At 39.2% G+C, this 12,609-nt stretch overlaps 1 protein-coding gene across 1 annotated transcript in view; it reads left to right on the forward strand.

Moving 5' to 3' along the window:
• Positions 1-12,609, forward strand: part of LOC126419383 (kielin/chordin-like protein) — a 120,356-nt gene that overhangs the window by 15,488 nt on the left and 92,259 nt on the right. Inside the window, exon 4 of the mRNA XM_050086571.1 lies at positions 11,606-11,725. Within this exon, the coding sequence (XP_049942528.1) occupies positions 11,606-11,725 (120 nt within the window). The remainder of the gene's footprint in view (positions 1-11,605; positions 11,726-12,609) is intronic.

Below are 12,609 nucleotides of genomic sequence, written 5' to 3' on the forward strand. Positions count from 1 at the left end.
TGACAAGAACAAGAGCCAGGATGGTAATACATCTGTTAAGACATCAGGGAAAACTTCCACGATTTTAGAGGGAGCTGTTGAGGGTGAAAAATACAGAGGAAGACAGATTGGAATACATCCAGCAAATTATTGAGGACGTAGGTTGCAAATGTTATACTGAGATGTAGAGATCGGCATAGGGTAGGAATTCGTGGCGGAACGCAACAAACCAGTAAGAAAACTGATGATTTAAAAGGGAAAAGATCTTCAAAATTTAGAAGTCTGTACTTCAGTCAACACTGTTCAAAACTTTTTTTAAACTCTGTAAACACTATGAACGTAAGTGTGCAATTCTTGAAAATATCTTTTAAGACAAGTCACAGGGCCATTCTTGCCCCACATGCTCCTGGATTTCCTCGAACGAAGCCGGCTTCTGCCACTTTTTCCATTCTTCTGTAAATAATTCGTCCGTACTTTGCAACCATGAGTTATTAACGGGTATGGGTTTGTAATATTCGTACATGCCACTACCTGACTTCTTTGGAACTGGTGCTATAATATTCTTCTTGAAGTCCGTGAATATGTTATACTTCCATATTTTTTGTAATAATTGTTGTTCCTTTCCTCAGTTCGTAAGATCATTTTCCTCACTGCAACCTGCGAAGAGCTTCTTAATTTAGACTGAAATGAAAATATATTGTAGTTTGTGATTTTGTTTAAGAATCAAATATTATACAAGCACATTATTTGTCAGTAGTTTTTCTGATATTAGTTAAAACGAAACTCGAGTAATGCGTGCGATAAATTCTTCTACGTTAATAACTACTTTTACATGAACGTAACATAGATAATTGGTTATAAAGCGTTCAGTGTGATAGCTCTTGGAACTTAAATTTTCTTTTTGATGGAAACACTAATACTTTTTGGGTTAATGAGATAACTGTAGATTATGATCGCAGAATAACCTTTATTCTGGAGTCTCAAATAGGTCTGTAATTAACTCGTATGTTACACTGATGTCGGTGGGCGGATTTCTTGGTAAATGTTTCCGTGGCTGCTGCTGGCAGCCGTTCTGTGCTGTCATAGGGCAGAGAACAGGACATTAGCTCCAGCTGCCACGAAAACATTTCGTAAGTCCTCAGCTAGCGGCGGTGACCAGCATCATGTCATTATGGGTCCATTGGAATCACGTTATTCAGGACGAATGTAGAAAACAAGTAATGAAGCTCATGCCATCGCTTTCACTGGTTTTAAACTTCGTTCAACCTCTAGCCACTATTCCAGACGCAGGATAACAAATTATTTCCAGTCGTGGCAACCAAATTGGCTTTTTAATTGTGCCGGTACACTGCAGTTATTTACGATTAGTGGTTCCTGTTTCGTATCTTGCATTGAATTCTACCTAAGTAAGCAGCTTTACAGTGTTAACCATAAACGTGGAGAGCTAACTGTAGTGCCACACTGTTGCTGAACACTAAATGTTCACATGGTTCAAATGGCTCTAAGCAGTATGGGACTTAACATCTGCAGTCATCAGTCCCCTACACTTAGAACCACTTAAACCTACCTAAGGACATCAAACACATCGATACCCGAGGCAGGATTCGAACATGCGACCGTAGCAGCAGCGCGGTTCCGGACTGAAGCGCCTAGAACCGCTCGGCCACAGCGGTCGACAGCACTAAATGTACGCTAAATGCTTTACGGAGAGAAAATATTCTTCTTATTTGTCACACAGGTATATCACATATTTCGTGCATTATCAGGAACCTATTGACTGCCATCAACAGCAACTATTCTTTATTGTATAAAATTGACACGTGTAAGTTATTGAATACAAACGACTGTATACCGATTCTACCAAACACAATATTATCTGAGAAAAAGCTTCACATATTTTCAGGCAGATTGTGGCAATGAAACTTCCTGGCAGATTTCAACTGTGTGCCGAACCGAGACTCGAATTCCGGACCATTTTCATTTCACGGGCAAGTGCTCTTGCCATGAAAGACAAAGGTCCCGAGTTCGAGTCTCGGTCCGGCACACAGTTTTAATCTGCCAAGAAGTTTCATATCAGCACACACTCCGCTGCAGAGTGAAATTTTCATTCTACATTGTGATAATATTACAAATGAACACGAAATGATATGTCTTGTACACAAAGCAGACTGCTTACAGATCACTTGAGAGTCCGATCTTGGCATATTGTTTAGGTTTGTAGGACCAATTCAAGTTAGGACTAACAGAGAATATGGTACGTACTGAAGGAATGGCAACACGAATCATCAAATGTTTGTTTGCTACACGGGAGAGCGTCACGAAAATGTTTGATAACGTGAGTTGGAGGTAGGAGTCGATTATTCCATGAAAGATTCGAGAAGTAGTGTTAAGTGAAGAATCCTTAAATATTCTTCAGGACCATACATATCGATTCCGTAGCGGCCGCGAGGACTATTTAAGACTGTGCAAAGCTCCCATACTGATATTTGAGCATTTTTCCCGCAGTCTATTGATTGAAACGAGAAAATTCTCCATCGCGTGGTACACTGTTGTTCTAAATTAAACTTTGTAGTGTTGATGACTAGCCTGAATTGTTCCCTGTCCTCTATGGTGTTTTCTGTGACATTAAGTTTTTTCATATCTGTTCATGTTTCATTCCGAATTAAAAAATATAATTAAAAATGTTCTTCGTTAGCCTCTTCTCATCCGTTATTTAGATATGACCGGAAAGCTTTAATCTCCTCTTCATTGTTGTACCTGTGATTGTTTCCACGATTCTGTATGGATCTGCTCTTCGACCAATACTTATCTTTGTTCTTTTATGATAAATTTTCCAGAGTATTTTTCTTTCTTTCCTTCCCAGTTCTACTTGTTCACCTCTTTTATAGAGTGATAGACAATCTCATCCGTACAGTGCTTCCGGTTTAATTACTGTTGCACAGTGTTTACTTTTAGCCTGCCACGATACTGAGCTTTTATTATATCGGTTTCAGATGAGTTTGTATGCTAATTGCATTTTCTCCGATCTTTTTTTCCTTGTGGTGATATCTAATCCATTTCAGTGCACCCATTCGCTCAAATGCTTAAACTTATCAACTTCTCTAATGTTTCCGTGTTGTGATTGTAGATAATCTTTCTTTGTTGTGTTTATCTTCAATGTAGTCCCTTTTATCACACGATATTTGCAATCTGCTTTTAGCTGCACTCCTACTGGTCATATGTGGATTCCTTTGATGTCCTTCTCTCGTAGTCCTTTATTCAACTCTCTAATGATCTTGTCTAAGACCAGGCTGAAGAGAGTCGGTGGCAACCCATTCCCTGCCGCACTCCTGTCTTGATTCTGAAGGGTTCAGGAATTTTTCTACGAATTTAATTTCGAAGTTGTATCTTGGAGTGTCTGTTAGACTAATTATCTGGTGTTTTGGTCGATACCTGCTTCTTCCACTGTTAAGAATACTGTCTGGCTGTCTACGGAATCATATGTTTTTTTTTTAATTAATGAATGTAACGACTGTGTTAAGGTTTCACATTGTTCTGATCCTGAGGATTGTTTTTAAGTTAAAAATTTGCTCTGGGCAAATCTATTTTTTCCGAAGCCCGCTTTGTACTCGCCAGTTGCGTGTTCTGTTGATCTTCTATCTCATTCAACAGAGATTTAGACATAATTTTGTAGATAACTGAAAGTTACTGCTAGTGATGCCATCCGCCGTCTGTGAGCGGTTATTGCACGCGAACGTCGAACACGAGCGGTATTCAGATTAATGTCACTGGGCCGTATATTACTTAGTGTATTGTACAGAAATCATTTGAAAAGTATTTTACTTACTAGTGACGTCGTTTTCATATTCGTAGCCCATGTTACAGCCTGTCAATGAGCTCTCGTTCTACAGTCTCAGCGTGTAAAGCCGGTGACACCAAGAAGGTCGACTGAAACACGTGTTTCTGTGAAGAAGGCGTGGGATGGGCGTGCAAGGAGGTAGGCTGCCTTGGACTAGAAGAAGATGAGGAGCTGTTTCTAGGACACTCTTCTAATTACTGTAGTAAATCTGCACAACTTTTCTTCGTCGAGATATTTCATAATGTGAGATACTCACCAATTATCTGTTGGTGTAAATATTATTTTTAGTTTTACATTTTCTTTTGGATACGATGCGAGTCCTGCAGAACGGTACGGCAACCATTTCTAGTTCACGTGTTATTCTATCGTAAACTCAACAAATCAAGACCAAGAACATCTTTCCATCGCAAGCAGATAGACAAGATCACCGCTACTAATACTTCAGTTGACGTTAATTTGTGGGAACTATCTCGTAATACGACATATAGTGATGCACTACAAGCGACGAAAAAATGTTGCAACCTTTGATTTCTCTTTTACTGATTCACATGTGGAATCTGCCTTTCCCTACAAGTAAGCACGACTAACAGTGGTGTTGAGCGATCGTGACGGCTTTGTTGTAGTTGATGAAAACGGCAGATTTCTTCGATTATGAACATTGTTGTCGTCTCTTCAGCCTATTCTTCCAGTGGAAGCCTGTTCATCTTTGTTGTGGGCATGAAAGCTTTCCTAGCGAGTCGTTGTCATCTTCGAAAATCGATTTTTGTGCCGATGATCCACGCCGTACTTGCACTATATTTCGATCGCGTTAATAGCAGTCTTGCGTGTTACGCGAAATATCGTGTAACTTTAAAGCGGATTACCGGCACAAAACACGATTTTCCAAGATGACTCTTCACATTTTGCGCAACTACTGCAATCCACATCCATTTGAACCGGTTCACGGAAGTCAAGTCTTGAGCTCCCTAAATTACTGAACTGAGAAAGTGATGGTGCCTCAGGATGTGTCCTATCACAATTAATTACTCCTTTTAGTCAAATTTTACCGATAACTTCTTTTCTCCTCATGTAAAGTTGATGCATTAAGTTGTTCTGAAAGTAGTGCTGATATTCAAGATAATAAAAGCGGGTTAAAAGCTGTGAGCTATCTGGGGAAGTTATCCTTGCATTACTGAGCAACTGTTTCACTAGGTATCCAGTCTAGTTTACCAAATTGCCAACCAGACTAACATTAATTATAATATTTGAATAGTCATCTTACGAAAACCATTGACATATATATATATATATATATATATATATATATATATATATATATATATATATAAGAGAATTTAAATAAAAATAAATAAATCAGTTTATATTTGGACATTTATTTTAACATTGATCATTGTTCCGTTAAAATTTCAGCATTTTAAACTTGATTCATAACTAAACTGGTGCCTTATTTAGGATTGTGAAAACGTGAGTTTGTAATCTTACGGAACACATCAAATATGTAGCCAAGATTGGGAGACTGCACACAACACTGCAGTCATAAAATAACATACGAAGAACGTTGAAATATATGCAAGAGGAAATTAACCACAACCAACCGATTCAATTTTCACCCAAAGAAGTTACGGAGGTAGCGCAATCCTGTCCGTCATGAAATTACCACACGATGATATACTAAATTCATACTAACTCTCTGTGAAACCTTCACGAAAAGAATAGCTGAGGGCTACTTTGATGATTACGCCACAAATAATTTTGATAATTAAAATAAATTACATTGAACCACAATTTACAAAAGAAAAATCTCCAACTGGTTACTACCATCATACTATTAACCTGATGGGTCAAACAATTATATAAGCACGTGGTACTGGTCTCACAAAGTACACCCCAAGTGACTTGAACATAAAGAAAAGTTTCTATATTGACAAATATTTTCAAGACGAGATGTTATAATCTCAGACACATTCGCATTTAAGATTGATGATCTTAGTTAGAGTTATGGATCATCAACATGTGGTTCCACTTTGCTCACAAAGTAGTGACAAAGCAACTACTGGAAGATATTCTGAACTTCACACTCAAATTACGCTGCGTTGCAATTTAAGATAACAGAAGACATTTTAGATCTAAATCTGAAACAAAGGTGATTAAATTTTCACTTAGTCTGAACTTAAGAAATCCATTGTACCACGGACTTAACAGAGACGCGCTTAGCCAGAGATCTTACCACTTCAGATGCTCACCGTGGACAGACTGGCTTGGGCCCCTACCGAGGGTGCCTCACAGATACAAACGGAAGTGACCAGAGAAACAGCTTCCTATACCAACATGAAAAGGGACGGACAGGACCATACCAAGAATAGAAACCTCTTTGCTTTTAGAAAGCGTAGCTACCTGTTCCGATGTTGGTCCTACTGTTCTCTAGCAGACAGGCTTGTCTGCTACCATCAAGCATGCAACTAGAAATACACTTTGCTCATTCATCCTTTCACACAGAAGGGAAGGGGATGACAGTATCTTATCATATACACTTTATAAAAGAAAGCGCATGTAGGTTGCATATGAGACTGTGTGACATGAATTACATATAAACTGTGTTTTAAAGTGTAGTAGTGCGACAGATCGTTCTTGTTTATGCGTAAAAGTAACGCGTTCCACTGCTCAGTCTCCTCCCAGATAGAGTCAGAAACACCACAGTAAATTTATGCCGTAAATGACAACAGATTTAGGAAATTAACATGAAAGGAATCCAACAGAGATCTTTCAACCTATTCACCAGTTATCTGATGTGAGCATCTTATCTTCCGTGTTATTCTGTAGCGCCACATTTCAAATTGTTATAATTTCTTCTTATCTGAACTGTTTAACGTACAAGCTTCAAATCTCCATCTCCTATCATTTAAATTTGAATTCTGCTATCGTTAGTTATTTTGCTTCTCAAATAGGAAAAGTCGTCTACTGCTTTCAATGTCCGATTTCCTAGTCTAATTCCCTCAGCATAGCCTGATTCGATTTGATTACCTTCCCTTACCTTTGTTCTACTTTCGATGTTATTGATCTTATAACCACTTTTCAAGGCACTGTCCATTCAGTGTCATTGGCAAACTTTAAGGACTTCGTCAACTTAATTCCCCTTTCTAACTTTTACAAACTAGACAACTTGGAAGATGCACATTCCCGTCTTACTGTTTTCTGAAATAATTCTTTCCCTTCCATATTTTTCGACCATTATAATGAGACACTTAAAGTAGTAGTAGAGCTGCATCAAACCAGTCTCAGGACTGAAGACCACAACAACATAACTACAGGCTGCTTGTTGTACAGGCTATAGGTAACTTTCCGCTCCTCAGTTTTACGCCTTCTATTCACAGAATTTCATAGCCTGTATTGCAGCCGACAGTGTCCAAAACTCTTTTTAAATCTACAAACACTATGAACAAAAGTGTTCAGTTCTTCGAAATATCTTTTGAGACAATTAGTAGGGTTAGTATTACCTCACATACTCCTGCATTTCTCCAGAGTTCAAAGTGATCTTGTCCGATGTCAACTTCTACCAGTTTTGCCATCCTTCTGTAAATAAACCGTGTCTGTACTTTGTAACCATGAGTTAATAAATGTTATGGTTTTGCAGTATTCACACAACACAGCAAGTGTCTTCCTTGAATTCGTGTTATAATATTCTTCTTGTCCTTGTATTTTCAGTAATAGGTGTAGTTCTTTTTCTTACTTCCTAAGATCGTTTTTGCAGTGCACCATGCTAATAGCTTTTAAATTTAGACTGAAATGGAAATGCCTTATAGTTGCTGACTGTGTTTAAAGATAAAATTTTATACATGCACATAATTCGACAACTCTTTTTTCGGATATTAGTTATAACCAAAGATGAGTAATGCATATGCTAAATTATAGTATCCTAATAATTATTTTTTGACATGGACATAACGTGGATAATTAGTTCTAAAGCTAATACTAGAATAACTCTCGGTTCTAAAATTTTAATGTTGATGGAAATGTTAATACTTTCGGGTATTATCAATTAATTACAAATTATCTTCGTAGAAAAAACTTTATTCTGCAGTCTCAAAATAGGTCTTTATTTTACTCCCCCGCATGTTATACTGACGATGATGGGCCAATTTAGTGGTATATGTTACCGTAGCTGGTGCTTACAGCTGCCCTGCATTCACAGAGGAAAAAGAAGAAGACATTAGCTCCAGCTACAACGAAAAAATAAGATAGCATTGATGAGCTGTATCACGTCATTATGAGTCCATTGGAATCACATTAGTTAGGATGAATCAAAAAATTCCCTCGGACATGGATGTGTTTGTTGTCCTTACGGTAAGTTAGTTTTAGTTAGATTAAGTATGTGTAAGCCTAGGGACCGATGACAATAGTAGTTTGATCCGATAGGAACTTACCACAAATTTCCAAATTATCGCTCAAAATAACCGGTTTCTGAAACAACAGATTATTGGTTGCCCTTTGCTATTGATTCCAGCAATAAACATAGAGATGAAACAAAGGCAAAAGAATTCTACCATTGGTTTTAACCGACATTTTCCCCATCCCTCGTTGACAGACCCTGACGGGCTCATCAGAATCTCTGCCAATGACGTCACTGGGCGCCGTATGAAGGAGCGAGCGATGAGCACACTGCTCTCCTGGTCCGTTGTGTTTTCGTAACAGAAGCCGCTACTGCTCGGTCAAGTAGCTTGTCATTTGGGCTCACGACGCTCAGTGCATCCCGCTCCATTACTCCCATCAAGGGAAAATCCCTGACCGTGTTGGGAATCGAACTCTGCTGCTCCACATGGGAGTCAGCTGCGTTGACCACTCAGTTTATGAGGCAGGCACAGACACCGATTTATTGTGTTGGCCAGAAAAGTAACTATCGTGTCGTTTGAAAGTAGGTTCATCTTAAGCCTACACAATAATGGTGTTGCTTGCTGCTGACGTAGGAATCTCTAAATTTCCCGTGTAAGCTTCGCTTTTTCATGGTCTGGAAGGCGGCAGCTAATCGTAGTGAGAACAGCTATAGAGCTACTTGTTCTTGTACGGATAAGCAGCGACAATGCCACAAAGGCTGATGATATGGAGACAAGTGGAAAGGTTCCCACGTCGCCGAGAGCGAAATTAATTAGAAATTAACATTAAATACGAAACTGGCTTAAAACAGTTCTCCTTGTCACGTTACTACGGTGCCCACCATTACACGAAACCATCTACCAGTTGCGCCGTAGTCGCAGTAAGGCTCTCCAGCAATTCGTGAGGTATTTATTTTATTATAAATCCTGCTACGGACGACAAATGAGTCACATCTCAATATGGTCATAGTTGAGCGAAATTAATAACCCGATTAATAAACATTTGTGATCCGTGACTCGATTTATAATAAAATAAACGCGATAATATGTTATTTGCTATTGACACTCATAGTCCCATCCACCAAATAGCAAACTGTAGTAACATACATAAAGAAAGTGATCATATTAACCAGACCGTGAATGAAACACGTTTTGACGTTAAAGCTGTTAGGTCTTACTCAAAGAAAGAAGAAATTCATAATTAGCAGAAAGCCCTTTTAAATTTTAACGGACGTCAACTTTTGCATGCTACGCTTTATTCGACTGCGTTCGGAAATAACTATTTGAAATTACATCTAGGTGTGAATTTATTCATAGGAAATTGCGCATGTAACATATTATTTCTCATATGGTAATGAAGCAACAAATTACTAAATTTCTGTCATTCTTCACACATTATTGGTGTTAACAGATGTACCACACGTGTCACGTGTCACTTACAAGCATTCATACTGGTGTACTTCTATACGAGATTATATCAAAATACGCTGATTAATAACAAAGTCTCCTCTACCGAAGACCTGAGGATAGCTTGTCTAACGTGATGTGAAAATGTTCAACCTTTATCCACCCCGTGGTTGCGTATAATTTACAGTAAGTAGCAGGTGGGTGTAATGAAAGTGCAGCTAGTCACAGAGATTCGTAGTGGGATTTATTTATCGTGTGGTAGCGAGCTTCGTTGGTATTAGGATGCGTCAATGTGGAGCCAATTTATTCTAGCAAAAATTAATTCCAGTTTTAGCCATCAGGTGGCACTGTGAATGCAAGAAGGAGATATAGAAATATTTCCATATGTAATTCAGCGGATTACTCCTATTGCCTTTCTTGGATAGTCATGTGACTTGTGCAACTTTCCAGTCTTTGGCTATGGATCTTTTGTCGAACGAGCAGTTCTGTATGATTGCTAAGTATGGAGCTATTGTATCAGCACACTCAGAAAGGAACCTAATTGATATACAAACTCTACTGGAAGCTTTGCCTTTCTTAAGTGTTCATCGCTACACGGAGGATATCTACTTCTAAGTTAAGTCGTTCGCGATTTGAATACTGGAGTATTTACTTCATCTTATTTGTTTAAGGAGTATCTGAAAACCGTGTTTGGCAACTCTGTTTTAGTGGCAGTGTTAGCAGTAACTTCACCATTGTTATCTCACAGTGAAGGCGTTGATTGCGTCTTGCCACTGATGTACTTCACATACGACCAGAATCTCTTTGGGTTTTCTAAGAAATTTCGAGACAGAGTTTCGTTGTGGAAACTATTAAGAGTACCTCGCATCGGAGATCCCGCTAAATATTGAGATTCTGTAAAATTCAATCAGTATCGTGGATTTTGTGTTCTTTTAAGTTTGGCATGCTTTTTTCGTTGGTTTTGTAAAAGTGTTCTAACCTGTTTGGTGTACCATGGGGTATCAGCACTATCTCATATCAGGTATACATTTCTCAAATGCCATCGATACTATTTCTTTGAATTTTGATCACATCTGGTCCACGCTTACATAGACAGATTGTAAGGAATTGAGGCTGTCTCTTAGGAAGATGTCAAGGGAATGTTTATCTGCTTTCTTAAATAGATGTATTTTGTGTTAATTTTTGCTGGGATTGCATGTTACGGTATTCAGTCTAGCTATGACACCCGTTTGGTCACCAACCTCTGTATCTGTCATGATGCTAATTATATGGTCAGGATTATTTTTTGCTATGAAATGAACTATGTTTTCGGAACCGTTTGCACCTCGAGTGGGGTCCTCAACTAACTGTTCGAAATAATTTTCTGAGAAGGCACTTAGTACGAATTCGGACAACATTTTGTGCCTACCACTGACTTTAAATGTGTTTTTTCGCCAACATACCGAGGGTAGGTTAAAGTCACCACCAACTATAATTTTATGAGTGGGGTACCTGAGTGAAATGACACTTTTCCTTGACCTGTTTTCTTTGACCTGTTCAGCAACTGCATCATCCGGGTCGAGGGGTTGTTAAAAGGAACCAGTTATTAATATATTCCGACTGTCAAGTATAGGCTCTATCCACACCAGTTCACGGGGACAATCTAATTAAATTTTACTACAAGTTAAACTACTTCTGACAAGAATAAACAATCCACCACCAACTGTATTTAATCTGTCATTCCGGAAAACGATAGGGTTTTATGCAAAAATTTCGGCTGAAGCTATTTCAGGCTTTAGCCATCTTTCCGTACCGCACCTGGCGGTGTATTGATCATATATCGCTGTTCATCACGATATCCTTTGAAGACTAAGAACTACATCTTACGTACTTTTTGGGTGTATAAAAATGAAATAGCCAAATTTGCCGATTTTCTAATGCACAAGGAATGTGAGATTACTAAATCTTCCTCGTTTGATAGCGAGCTTTTCTCGAGGAAGTGAACTAACTAATTGAACGCCGTGCTTTATTGCAGAAGTGGAGAAGTGCACACCGGGGACGACCTTCAAGCAGGACTGCAACACGTGTACCTGCGGCCCTGATGGCAAGCCGGCCGCCTGCACCCTCATCGCCTGTCTTCCAAGGACGCGCAGAGGTGAGCAGAGTCTCTCCACTGTAACACTGTTACCATTTCGGCACATGTTTTCTGAGTCAAAAATAGTGATGGAAAAAAATCATATTTCGTTTACTCTGATATCTACATCTACATCTACATACATACTCCGCAATCCACCATACGGTACGTGGCGGAGGGTACCTCGTACCACAACTAACATCTTCTCTCCCTGTTCCACTCCCAAACAGAACGATGTATCATCTGGAGTGCCCCAGGTAAGTGTGGTAGGTCCTCTGTTGTTTTCTATCTACATAAATGATCTTTTGGATAGGGTGGATAGCAATGTGCGGCTGTGTGCTGATGATGCTGTGGTGTACGGAAAGGTGTCGTCGTTGAGTGACTGTAGGAGGATACAAGGTGACTTGGACCGGATTTGTGATAGAAATTCTTCCTGTACCTAGATTTGAATAACATAGTAATCGACTGTAAGGCATGGATGGAGACGATGTTGTCGCTTCCACGATACCTGCGAGCACGAAATGGCTGCGGCAGCAACAGCTGTTCGGTTCATTACTGGATACATTCGCAGATTTCCGTTTAAAGTTCGTTAGCCTGTTCGCCAACCTCTGGGGAAATCAGTTTGGATTCCATAGAAGTGTTGGAAAACGCGCTGCAGTACAGACCCTACGACTCATTTTTGAAGATAAGTTAAGGAAAGGCAAACTCACGCTTCTAGCATTTGTAAACTTTAGAGAAATCTTTTGACAATGTTGACTGGAATATTCTCTTTCGAATTCTGTAGGCTGCAGGGGTAAAATACAGGGAGCGAAAGGCTATTTACAATTTGTGCAGGAACCAGATGGCAATTATGAGAGTCGATGGGCATGAAAGAGAAGCAGTGGTTGGGAATGGAATGAGACAGG

This window comes from Schistocerca serialis, chromosome 9, assembly GCF_023864345.2.
Source record: "Schistocerca serialis cubense isolate TAMUIC-IGC-003099 chromosome 9, iqSchSeri2.2, whole genome shotgun sequence".
Lineage (NCBI taxonomy): Eukaryota > Metazoa > Arthropoda > Insecta > Orthoptera > Acrididae > Schistocerca > Schistocerca serialis.